The sequence below is a fragment of the Cucurbita maxima genome, unplaced genomic scaffold (assembly GCF_002738345.1).
Source record: "Cucurbita maxima cultivar Rimu unplaced genomic scaffold, Cmax_1.0 Cma_Scf00020, whole genome shotgun sequence".
Taxonomy (NCBI): Eukaryota; Viridiplantae; Streptophyta; class Magnoliopsida; order Cucurbitales; family Cucurbitaceae; genus Cucurbita; species Cucurbita maxima.
The window spans coordinates 1,943,012-1,961,959 of record NW_019272036.1 but is presented as its reverse complement, the minus strand read 5'-3'; the positions used below and the strand labels follow the sequence as shown (position 1 = coordinate 1,961,959).

General features: G+C 33.8%; 3 protein-coding genes across 3 annotated transcripts; all 3 read right to left on the bottom strand.

The window, feature by feature from the left end:
- Positions 1-5,404: 5,404 nt before the first annotated feature.
- On the bottom strand, positions 5,405-8,707 carry LOC111494836. The gene is made up of 7 exons (XM_023144828.1): positions 8,455-8,707; positions 8,313-8,369; positions 7,391-7,516; positions 6,382-6,460; positions 6,180-6,272; positions 5,942-6,055; positions 5,405-5,826 (listed from the first exon to the last, which is right to left on the bottom strand). Exons 1-7 carry the CDS (start codon positions 8,604-8,606, stop codon positions 5,773-5,775), a joined length of 675 nt encoding a protein of 224 aa, XP_023000596.1. The 5' UTR covers positions 8,607-8,707; the 3' UTR covers positions 5,405-5,772.
- Positions 8,708-9,598: 891 nt separating this feature from the next.
- Positions 9,599-16,704, bottom strand: LOC111494459 (protein transport Sec1a-like). The gene is made up of 21 exons (XM_023144406.1): positions 16,477-16,704; positions 15,616-15,671; positions 15,393-15,474; positions 14,990-15,068; positions 14,630-14,680; positions 14,432-14,528; positions 14,292-14,324; positions 13,247-13,372; positions 12,624-12,815; positions 12,461-12,544; positions 12,257-12,355; positions 12,101-12,177; positions 11,809-11,905; positions 11,454-11,579; positions 11,275-11,370; positions 10,928-11,047; positions 10,746-10,823; positions 10,400-10,617; positions 10,194-10,284; positions 10,020-10,109; positions 9,599-9,816 (listed from the first exon to the last, which is right to left on the bottom strand). Exons 1-21 carry the CDS (start codon positions 16,553-16,555, stop codon positions 9,760-9,762), a joined length of 2,028 nt encoding a protein of 675 aa, XP_023000174.1. The 5' UTR covers positions 16,556-16,704; the 3' UTR covers positions 9,599-9,759.
- A 1,318-nt stretch (positions 16,705-18,022) lies between these two features.
- On the bottom strand, positions 18,023-18,948 carry LOC111494475. The gene is made up of 2 exons (XM_023144418.1): positions 18,803-18,948; positions 18,023-18,709 (listed from the first exon to the last, which is right to left on the bottom strand). The coding sequence occupies exons 1-2, from the start codon at positions 18,860-18,862 to the stop codon at positions 18,086-18,088; spliced, it is 684 nt and encodes a 227-aa protein (XP_023000186.1). The 5' UTR covers positions 18,863-18,948; the 3' UTR covers positions 18,023-18,085.

Here is an 18,948-nt window from a genome sequence, read left to right as displayed (position 1 = left end):
GTGTGACCAAAACCTAGAATTCATAAAGTATGGTCCCTAAAATGCATGTAAAAATAAAAATACTTTGGGTTATGATTACTTCCCCAAATTTAAGGGCTTAAGAAATGTGTATTAAATTAAACCATGTCGCCTAAGCAAACGGCAAATTCAGCTTCCAATATAGTTAATAAAAGTCAAATAAAAACTTCCAAAATAAATTAAAAAAAAAAAAAAAAAGACAATAATTTTTTTTAATTAATTTGAGTTTAATTAAATGGGAAAGGGGTCAATGAAATATATTTATTTAGACCCTAAACTAATAATTAATTAAATCTAACCCCTACATTTTTCATTTAGTACTTCAATAGACCCTTTTGGTCAAAACTTTTTGCAAATATATTTATTGTGCATGTTTGCATAAAGGTCCCTTGGATTTTTTTATTTATTATTATTTGTTTTTTTTTATGCCAATTTGCTAATTAGTCCAAGTAATTCCATGCATTAAAATGTGTGTTTTTGTGTAAATGGAAATATAAAAATGAAAAAGAAAATCAAATTTCTTACATTTTAGCACACATATATTTAATTTATTATTTTTCTTTGAATTATTAATTTTTTTTAGATAATTAATTTAATTAGTAATTAAGCTTAACGGAATTTATTAGGAACACCAATTGATAAAATGTAGCCGTTACATTCATATTTTTTAAAAATTTGGGAAGTGACGTGATTTACCAACTCCTTCAACGAGTTTGACAGATTAATTAATTGTGCATGAACTGAAATTGCAATTTGTCGTAAACAAAAACTTACCAAATATAATCTAAAATCGTCACCTCCTCCGTCACCTTTTTAAACAAAACGTTACAAATTTGGGATGAAAATGTTTGAGAGAGAACGAAACATTTTTTATAAGAGTATGAAAACTTCTCTATAATAGACGCATATTGAGAAACCAAAGAGGACAGTATCACTAATTTTGCTGTGTAAATCAGAAAAACGCGTTTTTATACATACCGATTTGTAACGGGCCAAAATGAACAATATCTGGTAGGCTCCAAGGTTTGATCTAATTTTTGATAAAAATTAACGAGACCAATTTTAAATTTTATCGAATATTTTGATAAAAAATGTCGAACCCAAAATGATTAACTTGGTTCGAAGGAGGGAAATTAAGGTTGTGCCAATGCATGGTGCAAAATTGAAGGGCCTACGGTTTGGAGAAATTATTTGAGGATGTTGACACGGATAGTTTTGGCGGTTGACAATTTTTATAAGACCAACAAAATCTATGGTCTACACGCGATGATTTTAAAGAAACAACTGTATTGTATCAATCTCGTTGAATGATACCGGTCAAGTAATGACATATTATAATAAGTGCTATGGTCGGAAACCAATGACATATTGAGTATATGCTAATTAGCTATCCATGTGTCGATAGAAGTAAATTTTTTAATATAGTTAATTGTATGAGTTAAGTCGTTTACTAGATAATAACCTAACCGAGCTGCTAATTTTAAAAAAGATCACTAATTTTCAATCTGTTATTGCTACTTAATCCACGCCATCTAAATATTTAATCCGCTAGTAATTTTTTAATCGTAAGCCTATTTATCAATTGTTATCAAACTATAAAATATTGTTCTTTTGATTTTCAACCACAACGAAGAACTCGATGATTAAAAAAAGTAATAAATTTGTGAAAAATATTAAATTTGCGTCGAGCACTAAAATCTTGTGTTGATTTAATGATGACGAAATTGAAATCGAGTAGTTCTATGATTGTTTTGGGTACATGTTTGAGGTAATGTAGGGTATCTATTTGTGAAGCTTAGAGTTAGGACATATATATTAGAGACCTATAGGGTATCTATTTGTGATCCATGAGTACCAAACCAAAGTTGCTTTTGTGTCAGATATATGCAACTTTCACAATATTAATGAACACCTATATAACCTATCAAAAACCCACAAGTATAGCTTCAAATTATCTAATAGAGATCCTATTTAATGTTGATATTGATTGGAAGTAATGAAAAATTAAGGATGCATGAATGACTTACTTAGATATGTATGAACTCAACTTAGAAAATGTACGAGACTACTTCCAAAATAGATTGGTGCTCAACCATACTCACTTCGATCCTTAAGCCATCTAGGATTTTGGATTGCCCTCCAATTCTATTGAATTTGCCGGAGAGTGGATTTTCAAGAAAGGGTTGAGTTTAGGCTAGTTCGACGCTCTTCAGCCATGGATTGGGCTTTGTTCTATGATGGGTTTAATAGACTCGACCCTATTCAACTTGACTTTGCTCGGTCTAAGCCTAGGTCTAGTATATCGGTACTTGACATTTCTCTAAATTGTCTAAGATAGGCTTCACCATCATGTTATTATTAGTTATATTTCTCCGCTTTGAGAAAGTAAGTACTCGAGTCTCAATACATATAACATGCATGACTTCCATACTTTAATAAAAAAATTATGTCCCATGAAAATTACTCCCATAATTTTCATGACATGAATTCCCAACGAGATAGCAAGATACTCTTTGTGTTAGATCATTTGTAAATGGACTGGGCCATGGCTATTGGGCTTCGTGGGCTAACCCTTAGGCAGGCTTGGTCAAAGCCTACAATTCCTTTCGATTATGAGGCCCAATATCGAGTGGTTGGGCCTGCTGGTACGATGATACTTTGACTCGATCGAAAAAGTCAAATTGATAGTAATTTAATGATTTTTTCAAAAATTAAATAATATTTTTAATTAAAAATATATTTTACGCATTTTAAATTCATTCAAATATTATAAAATATTTAATATATTTAAATCAATGTTAAATTTCCTCAAAAATGCTACCAAAATCATGGTGATAATGAAAGAGTCGAAGATAATTTGAACAATATACTTTCAATGCAATTTCCTTTTATAAATATATAATTTTTTAAAGTTGAATTCTACCGGTTGGATGATGAAAGTCTCACATCGGCTAATTTAGAGAATGATCATGAGTTTATAAATGAGAAATACTAACTCTATTGGTATGAGGCCTTTTGGGAAGCTCAAAGCAAAGCTATGAGAGCTTACACTCAAAGTTGACAATATCATAACATTGTGGAGAGTCGTGTTCATATTGACTTTATGGTTTTCTCACTTGTAATTGCACGGAATTGCAATGTTTCGGTCTTCGATTGATCTCCAAATCCGCAATCATGGTGTGAGCTGCATATAGAGAGACCCGCACGTAAGATTTTTAAGGGATTCAACCGAAAGACCGGCCAGCGCCCGCCCACCCGACCACCCCATTGACCCCATTGATCCAAAGCCGCAATGTTTTGGTCGTTAGGTTCTCTCCAAAGCCACGTAACGTTGTAGGAAATTTTATTTCTTGCGTGTGAAGGTTTTAATATTTGACAATGAAAATGAAGTATTAAAATATGTTTATAAATATATTTGCCTTTGAAAATTGAAACCCTACATCAAAACAGCCCTAATCAAAGATCCAATTGTTTGTTGTATTCAAGAGGCATGAACAAACTTCCCATATTCTTTTTTTTGCTTCTTTCAATCATTATTACACTAAGTTTCTTCCTCTTCTTCTATTTTCCATCCTCCTCCGAGAGTTCAAAGCATCGAAACTCCGTCCTTCAATTGTACGAAATCATTCGGGTAGTGAAATCGAGTCGTGGGTCGGCGTTTCTTGCATTTAACGCCATCATGCTCATCCTTTTTGGCGAGAAGTTTAAGCAATCACTGAGTGAAGAAGAGGAGATAGGAGAACAGGTAGAGAGCTATAAAGATCATGATAGACGTGACGATGAACTCATCACTCATAATATTTATGTTTATGATAGCTGTGATGAAGACGGTGATGAAAGGTTTCAAGATGATTTAGAGAAGAAAGCTCAAGAGTTTATTGAGATGATGTACTCTTTTTAGAGAGAAGAATTGATTTGTGACAGATTTCTCGAGGTTCATTGATCATTAATGTTAAGATTTGATATTGTGTTGTTGTTTGTTTTTCTTACCAACACAAATGAGAAAAAAAAAAATGTTAGATCTTGACGGTTATTATCAATTCTAATATTTATATCATGTATTTAAAACATGAATTTGATTATTAGAGTTGTATTATAATCTTATTTTTCAATTCAAGCCCAACTCAATTTATTATTGATTTTTTTTTAAAAAAAAATGTCGCTTATAATTTTTTTTTGTTGAGATATAGTTTAATATTAATTTGTTCAATAGAAGATATGAGTTATTTTATGAATATTCTTTAAATTTTTATTGGGAAGGTTGAGAGACAAATTCAGTGACTCTAACTCCCTAAATTTCGAGTAGAGCCGATTAGGTATTGCAACGTCATCGTGATATAGAATGATTGATGTCTTTCTTGAATCATCTTGGGTGGATAGGTTACCTCTTTAAAATAAAATTTAATTTAGACTTAAAAATGGAGAGTATAGAAAAGGTGTTAATGACAGCTGTAAAAATAGTTACTACATTTTATTTTTAATTTATCCCATATTATTATTATTATTATTATTGATCTAAAGGTAAAAATATTTTTGTGTTTTATTTTTAATAATTATGAGTGGTCTCCAGGCAATTATAAAAATCTTGGAATTTATTTAAAATTTAAAGATAATCTCCTCTTTCAATGATATTAGAAAATCATTTTTTTAATTTATTTATTTCATGCAAACTTTTCCATTTAAAATCTTGATTTTTAGAGGATTTTTATTATTATAAATCAAACTTTAAAAACGGAGGGTTCTTATTTAGAAACTTCATTTTTTAAAAGGAGGCAATTTTGAAAAGTTGGAGGGTCCTTACTTAAAAATATATATATAATTTTGGCCATTTGTTCTATTTCAAAATTCAATTTTTTTAAAAAAATTAAAGGTTCTTATTTCAAAAATCCAATTTTTGAATATTTTATTTCAAAAATTCACTTTGAATAAATTGAAGAGAAATCCAATTTTTAAAAGGGGCAATTTGTTTTATTTCAAACTTTATTGCCAAAATTCAATTTGAATAAATTGGAGGGTTACGAACAAACTTTAATTTTTGTCTTTTTAAAAAAACTAAAAAGAGAAATGTTTAATTGCTGTGAAGATTCTGATTTCTTAAAAAAAAAAAAGATAATAATAATATCACAAATAAGGGACCCACCCTTCTAAGTTTATCCCCTTCAACATGAAATTGATATCTTATCCATTAAGCTATACTCGAATTCATTATCAATATTAATTTTCTCAAAAAATTGGTAAACAAGATATACATAGATTCTATCTAGATATCTTATCTATCTCCCGAGTTAATCTCAAATTCATCATCAAGATATCTTATCCACTGAGTTGTGCTCGAATTCATATGAGATTATTTTTCTCAACTATAAAACGATAGACAAGATATTTATAGATTCTATCTAAATATCTTATTCATTGAGTTATGCTTGAATTCATCGTGGAGATTAATTTTCTCAAGTATATCTATAGATTCTATCTAGATATCTTTTATCGAGGGATTCGATTCTCAATACAGAGTCTAGCTAAATTCCTCCAAGAGGGAGATCAAAGGGTGCACATATGTAATACGAGCTTGTGGGAGCCAATTTTTTGGGCCCATTATATAAACAATTTGAGATGTAGGAGGGATCGCATAAAGAACACCACCCTCCATTTAATATTTCCTCAAGAAATATAAAATTTTCAGGTACCATGAATTGCAATATGAAATGAATGTGAAGTTTGTAAGAATTATGTAAAGGAGTTATTCCCTTCACCTTAAAAACTGTCTACCGTAGCCCATCCTTTCTTCTCCAATTCCAATCTCAAAGCCTGAAATTATTACGCATACCCATAAATCAGTGGATTAGCAAACGCTTGTTTTAGATCCCAGAGTTACAAAAACAAACAAAAGATGGAAGATTTTTGTTGCCGGGGATTCACTCACCTTGATCCTCTTTCTGTTGATATCGAAATCGAAGTTCCCAATTCGGGATGCTGATCGGTATTCTACTATCGACTTCTTGCCTGGTGGAAACCAAAACTCGACGTCGTCCACAAACTAATTTGTTCAAAGAAAGTTGGTCATTTTCAGTAAGTGCCAAAAGATTGTCTATACTTCAGATGAGTTTAAAACTTATCGGGTTTTGTTGATTTTATCTGCAATGAAACAGAGGATTTCATACCCCTATTATGGGAGTTTCGTATTCCACTAATAAATAGTCATCTTTCTGCTCTACGATCTTCGGCGTAAACTTATCGGGTTTTGTTGATTTTATCTGCAATGAAACAGAGGGTTTCATAGACTGTTACTAATCGATTTGCATTTTCGTTACAGCAAAATAAGCCGAAATATTAAAGATGGAAGGAGAGATTCTTGGTTTTTACCACTTGGATCAGTTCCTGCATTGCCACTTCTCTGCTAACAGGGTTTTTCTTGCCTCTTCCTTCTTCTGGATTGTAGCACCTATCAAAATTAAAAAGTTAAAATGAATTTGATAATCACAACACGAGATGATCCTCGGATTATAGAATCAAAACAACAAGATCGCATCTCATCAATCTAGAACTATTAAGATATCAACAGAATCTAGTCCATAAATTCCCGATCACATAGTTCAATGTTCGTCATTAGGCTTTGCCTGAGATTGTATCTAACAACAGCACAGTACCTTTCAAACATATCAGAATATAATAATAAAAACGTGCATCATCTTATCACTATTGATCACATCCAATTTTTCTTATTATTCATAAAAAGGCATGAGTTTTGGGTTCCAAAAAGAAGCGAATTCTAATTCCTTGCATGTGAAAACTGAAAGTAGCGCCGTCCTATAGAATATGGACTACAGAGGTCTAATATGTTGTGCTTAATTTTGGCTTTGCTTTAGTATGGTTTGGCCAATATATCCATCATATGACAATAGACTGCCTGGTCCTATCAAGATCCATTTTTAAATTATCACATTTTAAATGCATCACTTTAAGAAAAAGTTTGATGCAGACATATGAAGTCAATTATCTAAAATAGAGTCAAACTTGTACTACACTATCAACCACCAAGTAGTATATTCACTTTTTGGTGGAAGTAAGAAAACGTGTTCTACGGAAGAGAAAGTTTGTTAACTTACTACGCAAATTTTGATTTTGTAATTGAAATTGATTTTTTCAGTTTACATTACATGATTAAAGTGGAACAAACAATGAGAAAATTGACACTGTAGCTGGTCTCAAAGAGCATAACATATGATAACGTGTGATGAACAGTGTTAATGCATTTTACCCAATCAATAAAAATGATAACAACAAAAGGGTCAATATCTCTTAATTGGAAGAAGTGTTTTCAAAACTTGAATGAACCTTAAAGAAAAGTATTTAAGTGGGAAGATGGAGTTACCATGGCGGAGCATAATGGGTGAGATCGCTGACATTTTCTGCAGTAGAGATGCAGTTTCTAGTTGCTGGACACAGGGCCAAACTTGGTTGGCCTTTCTGCACACCAAGATACTCAGGCTTTTTCCCACTGCATCAAACACAGATTACATTGCTCAAACAAAACTCTTATCCCTGGTTAAAACTAGAGCCAAATTCCCAAAATCTACTTCCCCTTTTTTTTCAAATACTTAACTTCCACCTATGTTCTTCTTAATTTAGTTACCTACTTTTCAAAAACGTCTGCCAAATTTTGAAATTTAAAAGTAGTTTTTGAAACTTAGCATAGAATTCAATAGTTTTTTGTGGAAGAAATGTGCTGAGGAAGCAAGCTTAATTATAAAAACAAAATCGTGATCAAAGTGGGTCTAAGGTTTTGGTTTAGAAGATAACTTTAGTCTTCCTACTTTTATGTTTGTGTGAAACTAGAACCTATACTCTCAAAATTTATAGTTTGGTCTCAATAATTTAATGTATTAGACTCAAAAGTCTGGTATTGAAGATTGGCACAACAGTGATGTGGGCTCGACGGGTACTGTAGTGACCAATGTAAGTAAAATTAGCAAATTGAAAGTTTCAAGAGTATGAAATGGACAGTAAACGCGTATAATTTGAACAAATCTTCTAATGTTGCAAAGAGAAGGGCGATTAATTGAAAAAGAAACATGAATGAACAAATTGATAAATTAACACCACAATGTTAGATAATATGAGGTTTCAAAACCACAAACAAAGTTAGCACAAATCATTAAACTTCAATTACAGCAGCAACAGAAACAAATTTCAGAAATTCATCCGATTAAAAAGATGGCCGCTCGAATTATGATTACTCAAAAGGGAAAAAGATAATGTTGAAATGAGCAGCAATCGGAAACAGCGAGACATACCTCAAGTTAAAAATCGCTCCAATGATCGCTAACTCACTGCTCCGCAAAACTATTTCCCTACAAGACGAAAACAATTAACATTTAGAGACTCCAGTTCACATCAAAACACAGAGCGTGAGAGAGAGAGAGAAGGAGAGAGTACCTTCGATTAATGTTTTCAGGCGATTTGTCGCGGTTTTCCGGCTTGTGACAGAGGAGGATACGGGGGAAGGTGGAAGTGGAAACAGAGCGTGAACGAACCTTTCTGTAACGACTGCAGAAACAATAAGGGCTGGAAGACGCCATTGAAGCCATTGTGAAAAGCTTGAGAGGGCAAAACTGGTTTCTCACCGTCCACCTGCTCGAAATCTGTGGGCATTCACCGTGGGATTGAATTGAATTTTGGTTTGAAGGGGCATTTAATATTTATAGCCCACATAATTTTTGACGCGCAGACGAACCATCTCTCTCTCTTTTGACCTTGGAAAAATACAAAAACAGAGCAAAAGCGTTCCACGCCATAGAATTTAGAATGGACGCGTGTTTAAAATGCCGATTTTTCAGGGGTAAAAAAAAATATAATAGTAAATTACGATTTAGTCCTTGGAATTCTCCTATTCCTTTTTTAACCCTTAATTTTACATCTAAATCTATTTGGTAACCTCTTTACTTTTTGTTTTTTGTTTCTTATTTTTAAAATTTTAATTATAAATAATATTTTTCCTCTCTAATTTTTATTTTTGTCCAGATTTAAGCTTTGTTTAGAAATTTTATTTTATTTTTTTTGTTTTTTAATTGAAATTCAATGAATATAAAAATAAACCAAATTCCCAAAACTAGTTTAATGATTATCATACCGATCATAATGAAAGTAAACTTTGAATTATACTCGAGATTGTCATCATACCAGAAGAATTATTATTATTATATTCTTCTTAAAATATAAAATTCTTTTTTAGATTCATGAACTTATCACTTTACGAGAGAAAATATCAAAAAATTATCGATCCATTTGCAATCATAGAGATAATTGAAAGACTCTCTGGGACCTTTGAAATTTTCCCCAAGTATCAAATCTGAAACGAATTGCAATCATTAAAGCAAAGATTTAAATACGAATAATGGAAGAGAGTTTTAAGCTTAAGCCTACACTTGGTCGTGAACAAGGTTCGATACCTTTTCAATCTTTTTAATCCAAATTCAGCTCATCACACTACGCATAATTCAATACTTCAAATGTTTTCAAGACAAAAACAAAATTAGTGCAAACCTCTAAAGAAAAAAAAAAAGAAAAGAATAGGAATATAATTTATAATGGGATTAAAGTTTATTTTACTTCCTCCAAAGTCACAACTGTGTTTAAATTGTTGTGAAGGGGAAACGGAATTTAGCCCAAGCAGTAGTAGTACACATCATTACATGGAGAATAGAAAGAGTTTGACCATTTATGTATAGATCACAACCACTTTTAAAAAAATTTCGGGGCCTCCACTGGAGGCTCTGGTTCCGACAATCGCTTCAATTTCTGCAAAATATTTTTCAAACATATTGTGAGCCGCCAATGAACAAAAAAAAAAACAATTAAATTTCCTATTAACAAATATCCCTCTAAATTTTTGAAAATAGAGGAAACAATTAGATAAAGAAACTCAGAAGCAGCGCTTATATTATTATGTAATGGGTATCAGAATATGAGAATTAAGGTAATAGGCGTGGAATTAGTACTACCATGATATATTGGGGAGGATCATCCAAAGTGGAGCAACCTAGCACTACTTCTCTCCTTAGTTTTGCGGTGAGCTTATGACAAACTCGCAACTGAAAGTTGACAATTACAGAACAAAAATCAATTAGAGGGAAAATGTAGAATACCAAAGTAATCGGGAGTAAGCAAAAGCATACCTCGGATCGAGTAGCCCCACCAATAATGAATACAAAAACACGTTGTCCCATTTTCTTAAAGTCGAGAGTTGCTGCTTTCAAAATAGAGTCACTGTAAAAGGCAATATGCATTTTACGTATTGGGGGAATTAATGAACTTAAAATTTAAAGCTTTTTTTCCTATTAACAATGCATAACCACTTCTGAAATAAATAAATATGCTAGACCTTCCGTATCCATCGTCAGAAATACTGGATCGTGCCCAATTTGCTGTTCGTCTTGATCTCATTGATTTTGGACCACCAGCCGATTGACTTGTCTGGCTAGTTGCACTCTGAGTACTACCTCTCGGGACAGCAGGTTTAGTGGTCGATGGAGAAGGTTCGTTCATACAAGAATATTCATTTTTTGATAATTCACCTTTGCACAAATTTTCTATAAGTTCCTGAAGAATAATAAAAACGTCTATAAGTATTTAACCATCGTAGTTTTGCACACGTCTGGGACGAAATAATACTAACAACCAAGTAATAATAACGGGAAGTTAAATAAGAAAATATTCTTATAGCAGACCTCTATCATGGGGTAAAATCGAAATAGTTGCCATGTTTCTTCTTCACCAGTGCGGTCTTTTCTTGTTGCTTGTTTAGTCTGATCATAGACAAGAGTTAGATCGTAGGAATGCTTTCACCAGGTTTGCTCGAAATTTCGATATTTCAACTTTGATTATATCTGGCAATTAACTTATGGCTTACCTTCTGTGCATTAAATTTTAAGGAGAAACTATGAGCTGATGTAGCCTTTTTAGCATCCGACCCCGCCAGCAACCGCATGTTCTTCACTACCGTCATATCTTCAGCTGTTAACTTAGCCAACTAATTTAAAATTGAAATGAGATTAGTTAATGCAGTTATTCTTAGATATACACAAATAACTACTGCTAAAAAATTTGCCAATCTTTAAAATAGATCAAAGACACAAGGAGAAGATTTGAGTGAGAAAGCTAAAATGGGGGAAATCATTTATAAGAAGGAGAAATGCTAAGCATTCTATGGATAAAAAGTCCAATCATAGACCAAAATAAATTCCTTTCTTCTGTTACCTGCATTATCTTTGCAGCTTTGTCGTCCTCAAACTTTTCAGGATAGACAGAAGCATAAATCATCAACAAACGTAATTTATTTTCTGGACTTGCATTCTGCATAGGAAAAGAGAAGTTGAAGAATGGTTATTGACAATTAACTGAGCTTTTTTAAACATTCACTCCTTTTAGCATGTGACCTGATTTGTCCTTAAGAAGTTAATAACATCCTTAGCTCCCGCATCTCCAAAAACCAAATCCTGCTCCAATTGTCCAAGCTCTCGAAGTCCCATTTCTCTAATCAGTGTATTTATTTTTCCAGCAATCTATATCAAATGATAAAAAAGATAATGGTCAAATGCGGAAAATGACCCTAATCAAACCCAAGCATGATATCTTCTCAACTTCATTAATATTTCAGACCAACAGTTGACAGATGTAATAACTTACAAAACTGAATTTCCAGAGCATGAAAAAGGGGGACAAGCTAATCACATATAAGATTAGTTCTCAAAAGTGGAAGCAACATAACCTCATCCAACATGAGAAACAAACCTCAACATGAAGAGTAATCTTTTCCACTTGTTCTGTGTATTGTGGTAAAGCTTGAACCATTTTCTGTAAATCTCGTGTAGAAATTTCACCACCATCTCTGCAAAGAGCAACTTCAACATTTAAGAGCTAGTAATATGAAAAACGGGAAATAGATGTTTTTCAATTTAGAAACAGTAAAAATAGTGTCAAAATGATGACAGCTTAGAGAACCAAAATCCATGAAAAACTTATATTTTGTTTTAAATGAAAAAATGAAATCTGAAAAGTCAATATAAACAGCGCAGAAATGAACCTTGCAGTTTGATGAATTTGCGCAGCTTTGTTTTTAGATGCAAAAGTGGTCATCTTCTCATGTAAACGTTCACTAGCCTGTTATATCAGTTGGTGAAAAGAGAGAATGAACCAACAGATCATGTGATAGGGCAAAATCTCAATGGATAGGACATACATCTGCAATATGTGCATGTCGAAGCTCAAGCCAAACTGGATCAGTGTCTTCCAAAAGGGCCTCTCGTTTATCAGGATCACCTCCTGTCTTACTGGATACCTATGAGCACAATTGTGTACAATTTATATTTGAAAAAGAAAAAGGAAAAACGCCCGGAAATTGAGCAAGAAAATGATGTCGGCACATCCATAATGAGGCTCATACCTCATATATGTACTTATTTCCTTCCATTTCTAACAAATCCCGACACATAGCATCATAAGTCCACTCATGGATAACAGGGGCAATCTATAGTTTGAGTTCAAAACATTAAATAAACAAACCAGACAAAAATTACATCATCACTGAAACAGAAAATTAAAGTAACCTGATCAATGGATCTATCCAAGATGAGCAGCTCACATGTTTCAGACTGAGGGTAGTTGGGAATGGTAGATTTATACTTGGAAATACAATTCCATACGGCAGCAGCAAGTTTTGTGGGTACTAATTCACGAAGTGATGCTGCAGTGGGGTCCTCCAAAGCCTTGGAAGCTCGATATCTCACAAATGGGAACTCCTAAAGAGAGGAAAGGATTTCATAAGTATCAATCCTTAAACATCATATACGGAACAATTGTAGTTTGTTATCTTTGATTTTTTTGGTCCATGACAAAGTATAATTTGGTGTAGCAAGGTGGTGATGAGGACCTTTCATCATTAATCCCAATTTATGTTACAACAGAAATTAACTGTCTTAATATACAGCCGAATTCAGAACAAATGTTAGCTAAATGTCTGCTATAGTTTTCAAAATTTAGAAATTAAGCGAGAAGAAAACCAAATCAGAGAAAGAAAATATGAGTGCATTAAGTCAGCTGGGCATGCTGCTCAATAATAGTTGGTATTTGCTGCAATAGATAATCGCTCTAATCCATGTATACTTCAAATTCAATAAAAACTCAGAACTAATCACTATAAACTTAAACACATCATCCTAAAGTGGCATACCTTTAGTGATGCAAAAACAGTAGCGATTCTAGTCGCCATTGTATTCAAGCAATTATCAAATCTACGAGAATTTTCAGATTCAACAAAAAGATCATCCAATGCCCTATCGTGATCAGTGATAAAGGCCTGCATAAAGGTCATTGTCAGTTCACTGTTCGTTGTTATCCGAAAAGTGAAGTTTACTTTGGACATGGAAGATGTTAAAGCATCACATAATATCTTTAATACTTGCAAGTAAATTTCATTGCCTGACAGTAATTAGCAAGCTAGAGAAACAAAAGGTATTCTATTCTACGCTTGTGTATGGAAGATTTTTTTAGTTTTCTGACTTCAAATGAGTAGTCCCAGTGGTTAGATAAAGCAGCCAGGTCAAGATATTAAAAGTATGATAATAACATAGGAATTGTAATTCATCTCTACGTAACAGTCTAAATTTCCAGTCAAACTTCCTAGTCTAATTTTTCACTATCTGACTTAACCTGTAGTTCGAAATGATGCTTGTTGGTCAAATTTGTGTGAGACTAATCTGATCATGCTCTAATACTTTAGACTCGGTGATGGTTGGTTTTAAGATTTCAAGCGTTAATACTAAACTCTCAAAAATGTCTATTTTTGTACTCCCTTTATAAAAGCTATTTTTAGTGTCTCTTCGCTTATGTGTCAATTTCTTCAGCTGGTGGTCCTTAGCTGAAGGACACAAACGTTGTCCAAACCAGATATGCAAGCACAAAAGAAAATTGTCCCCTTTTCTTCCAGTCCATATATTGGGATAGCGATGAATAAATTTGATGATCTGGAAGGAGACATTACTTGCTCCTTCGTGTCCGAACAACTTGCGGTGAATATAAAAGACTAAAACTATAGTGCCAAAATTTACGTTCCAGATAATTCTCGCCGAGTCCACACAAACGTCTAATAAATTCACAAATCATGCATGCTTTATGTTAAACGTCTATTAAAAGCAATGGGAGAGAATTCCAACTACAGTACACTTCCAGGATAAGAACATAGCGTCAGAAGAAAGAAATACGAACGGATCAAGTACCTGGCTATCAATGGGAAAGTATTCGAGGTTCATCTAGAGGAAACAAAAGAAAGGAGAAATGAGATGAGGGAAAGAAAGACCGGTGGTAAATATCATATATCTCAAAAGAAGCTTTTCAAGAGTGAAATGAAGATACCAACCTCGCGCAATGCACCTATTCGGGGTAAGACACTTGTATCACACTTAATGTGATTAACAAATTCTCTTGGAACGGGTGAACTGAAAAACACAAATGCCCTGAAACACGAAGCAAAAAATGAAAAGAAAAAGAAAAGCATTAGAAACGAATCAAATTAATAATTGAAAACTGTAGGGGAAAACTAAACCATCTTACATACTTCTTGTATAAAGGTTCCCTTCCAGACATGTCAGACAAGAACATGACAACACTGCATGCTAGAAAAAGATACGGTTAAAAAGAGTTCAGAGTTCATAGCATACATAAAGTAAATTGTAAAACGGTTCAACATCATATCCTATTGAAAGATAGTTCGATGGTAAAATGATCCAGGAAATAAGTGTGACAGAAATGCACACCATGCATTTACAGAACGCAGAATCTGACTACCAAAGAAGCAAAAAGGCTTTGATTCGGAACCGCACAAAGTTTTACCACCTTGTTAATCATTGAATGCCCAAGGAGTTGAACAATCACAAAATGTACGAACCAAATAAAAAAAGAAAAAAAAAAATCTTACTTCTCTTTGGATGGCTGGATAAAATAAATAGCATCCAGCGATGGCAATGGTTGCCTTCTTCTGAAAAGGTCTTCCACAACTGCAGTAAAAGAAGAATCTATTGTGAACGAACATAAACAGAGATAACGGCTTACGGTACAAAGTAGATCAAGATTTCTGCATGACTATTGATATTCGTGAAGCAACTAACTTGCTGCATTTTGAAATTTTCAATATTTTCCTGGCAGACGACGAACAGAAATTAGGATGGATGTAGAACAACGATTACAAAATAACGAAACGCACCACATACCCGAAAAGTTAAATGACTATATTTCAGATAGATGCTACGGTAAGGAAATGAATGGCAAAGTGTAAAAATGACACAAACAAAAACATAATGGGAAAGGCAAATTGAACGTACGTGAAACCCCTTGGTCTGTGATATCCGCCATTTTACAAGAGTGAGACATTACTTTTACAGTCACTTTATCCATGATTAGTACCTGCATATAAGTTAATGAATGATCATTGAAGAAGGAACAAGAAAAGGAGGAGACATTTTATAAATCAAGTGGCTCTACGCTCTAGAGCTATAAAAGTTCCATCGCACATATAAAATGACGAATACAATTTAAAGAACATACCCTCCATGGTTTTGAATTCTCCGTATTGGCTGCTCCAAGCATTTCGAACAACAATCCTGAGAAAAATTCAATGTATGTCATAAGAATGCACTTGATCGAGGACAAGCATTCACGTAACAATATCAGAAACTCAGATTCTTCAATGCCTCCCTCAATGAAAAATCTGTACAACCAAACTCCAGTATTCAAAATTATAAGATTCTCCGCGTCTCTTAAACTCCAAAACAAACTCAATCAAATACCAATAGAATTCAAATGAGAAATTCAGCAATTTCAAATGAACTTATCGACTAATAAAAAGATTCAATTTGTGTAGAGCACAAACTAGTGCAATGACTCCAAACTAGAAGTATTCAGAATTCTTCGCGTCTCTTAATTCCAAAAAAAAAAAAAAAAACGCAGTCAAACACCATAGTACACAAATGAATAATTCAATCAGTTCAAATGGACAGCTTATTCTCTGCAAAGACTCCAAACTTCAAGTTTCCAAAATTGTAAGATTCTCCGCGTCTCATAACTCCAAAACAAACGAAATCAAACACCGATAGAATACAGATGAGGAATTGAATCAGCTCATAATGGCAATTATTGAGTTGGACAAATTCGTGCAAAGACTCCGAACTCTAAGTATTCAAAGATAGATCTCCGTATCTCTAACTCCAAAACAAATACAATAAAACACTAATACAATACAAATTAGCAATTCAATCAGTTCAAATGGAAACTTATCGACTGATGAGGACGAAAGAATTAGAAAACAAAAGGCATTGTTGACGCTAAGAGCTAAAATTTCCATTCCTCCATTGTCTTAGCTCCAAAATGACCGTAACAAGAGAAGAACAGCAAAGAAGAAAAGCTTACGGTCACGACTGGTTTGACGGAAGTTCTTGTACTCATTAGTTCCGCCAACGGAGGACGAATCGGAATCCGAGAACGACATTGTTCAGCAGCAAAACAACGATATGAGAAATGATTTTACAACCACTGTACAATGAAGTTCAGATAAAAAAAAAGCACAAAAATTTCAGAGAAGAAATGAGAGAGAAAGAGAGAGAAATTTGTCATTTGTGTTTCAGAAAAAATGGAGAAATGAAAGGGAAGGGAAGGGAAGGTCGTTATATTCGGAAGCGGAATGCAAGTGAGGGCGGGAACTTCGGTACCGCTTTGCATGGACCAACCAAATAATTTCTTTTTCTCTAAATTTATCGTTTAAATCCTTTTATTTTGGAACTTTTTTTTAATATTCTTATTTTTATTTTTTTATTATTAAAATATAACTATTTTTTTTAAAATTATTTATTTTAATTACGCGGTTTGAGTTTGTCTAGCTATACCATCGTCAAACATTTTTCAGCAATTATTGTATTTAAATTTTGCACTCATAATTTAATTTTGTTTACTAAATAAAATTGGGTGATATATTATAAATAGTACTTATGTGAAATAGAAAAGCCAATGATATGTGCTGTGACAACTTGAAATTTAAAATAAAATAAATAAATAAATAAAATCTGTAGAAAAAAAAAACTGTAATAAAAAATATATATATTCCGATCATTAATTTAATTTTTTATCGTAATTATAAGACAATAGTCTTAAGTCTGAAAGTTGATTACTAAATTGGTTATAATCAAACTTAAAACAAGATTTCAGTAAAAAAAAAATCAACCCTGGAAGAATTGTTCATCCTTCTAACGAACTCTTGGTTAGAATTATCCGTAAAGTTAGCTTTATTTGTGAAAGTTTGTAAGTATCCTAAAAAGACTTCTAGATTTGCAAATCCAACCTTATTCGCACTTATCAAAACAATATGGTATTACTCAATTCAGTATATTAAAATTTTATCCTTAATTTGTAATACTAATATAAAAAAATATTAAATTGATGAATTTAAAGCTTTTATGCATGACAACAAAAGAAAATGGTCAGAAACTCAACTATTGTCAGTAGTAGTCTCGTCGAACCGTCATTTCACCTCTTTTCTATTGTGTATCGTATTGGGCTATAACCCAACTATTGTCAGAAGCTTCTTAGCTCAATCTTCCAAATTAATTGTAAGCATGTTAAAACGAAGGGTTGACTTCTTTGTATTTTGGTTATTGCTGATCTCCTTACTTAAAAAAAAATTAGAATAAAGAAATATTAGATCCGTGAGCAATGTTGTTCTAAAATTTTATTTTGAAATCTTAACTTGACGTCTTGACTTCCTTTTTCGACTTGTATCTACAAGTGCTGAAATAAAGTTTCAACAAATCGAACATTCCTCCATATCTGTGACGTACCTAATAACTATCACTCGTGAGAGTGTAAAGATCAAAAAGGTGCAAATTAGATACAATAAGGTATCCGTTGCCTACTAACTACCATGAAGGTTACATCGTTGCTCTCAAGAATTTGGAGGTTCAACTCAAACAAACCGGTTAGTCCGACCTGGTTTTATTTGCTTACGATTCATTTCAAACAAACCGGTTCAGATTAGCTTCCGGTACACGTGTTCTTCACCGGACCGTTCATCAATATGCCTCATCCAACGGCTGAGTTTGCTCTTCGAGATCGAACCGTCGCTGCTGCTGCTGCTGCCGCCGTTCGATGATCCCACATGGATAATACTCAACCCCTGACCCACCGGCAAACTCACCGATCTAACGACACGTATCCCCCTCGGGAGAAGCGCACAATAGCAAATCTTCTCGAAGTTTCTAATCCACGTGTTTTTACATACCAAAATTGCCCCTTTGTCACTCACGTTAACGAACCTCAATACCCTAGCGAAATCCCTCCGCTTACAATCCACCACCAGAAAGTCCACTCCGACCACCGTCGCCATCGCCGCCTCCGCCTCATGAACCACAATCTCCGCCGGCGTCAAAACGCCGGCCTCCTGCAAGACCTTCACGTACTCTGATTTCGACCTCTCGTCCGCCAATACGCAGACGTGCCGTCCGCCAGTGTGCCGCGCCGCAACGGCGAGGCCGATGGTGGTGACGACGGAGGAGGAGGCGGTGGAGCAAGCATGCACAATGAGTTTGGCATTCCAGCCGGCGGCCATAGCGGAAAGAAGCTCGGCGACGCCGAATTCTTTGAAATTATCGTACTGGAAACGATCAGAAAAAGAATCGGAGAAATTAGAAAGAGCAAAATCAAACCGAATCGAATCAAATCAAATCGGCGACAGAAGGAAACTTACTGATTTAATCGTGTCTATGAAAGCTTTTGAAGCGGTTTCTGGAGACCAAACGAGCTTCATTTTTGCGAGTCTCTGGCCTAAGGTATGAGTGGGAGAAATGAGTTTTTATGGAGAGAGGAGAGAGAGAGAGAGAGAGAGAACAATTG

Excerpts from the sequence above, each read along its gene's own strand:
- LOC111494459 (XM_023144406.1), bottom strand. The coding sequence starts at position 16,555 with ATGTCGTTCTCGGATTCCGATTCGTCCTCCGTTGGCGGAACTAATGAG. Across the intron at positions 15,672-16,476 it reads CCGTCAAACCAGTCGTGACC|GATTGTTGTTCGAAATGCTT; the intron begins GTAAGCTTTTCT and ends AATTTTTCTCAG. Across the intron at positions 15,475-15,615 it reads AGAATTCAAAACCATGGAGG|GTACTAATCATGGATAAAGT; the intron begins GTATGTTCTTTA and ends ACTTATATGCAG.
- LOC111494475 (XM_023144418.1), bottom strand. The coding sequence starts at position 18,862 with ATGAAGCTCGTTTGGTCTCCAGAAACCGCTTCAAAAGCTTTCATAGAC. Across the intron at positions 18,710-18,802 it reads TCATAGACACGATTAAATCA|TACGATAATTTCAAAGAATT; the intron begins GTAAGTTTCCTT and ends GATCGTTTCCAG.
- LOC111494836 (XM_023144828.1), bottom strand. The coding sequence starts at position 8,606 with ATGGCTTCAATGGCGTCTTCCAGCCCTTATTGTTTCTGCAGTCGTTAC. Across the intron at positions 6,056-6,179 it reads ACGAAACTCCCATAATAGGG|TTTGTGGACGACGTCGAGTT; the intron begins GTATGAAATCCT and ends TGAACAAATTAG. Across the intron at positions 5,827-5,941 it reads TCAACAGAAAGAGGATCAAG|GCTTTGAGATTGGAATTGGA; the intron begins GTGAGTGAATCC and ends TAATAATTTCAG.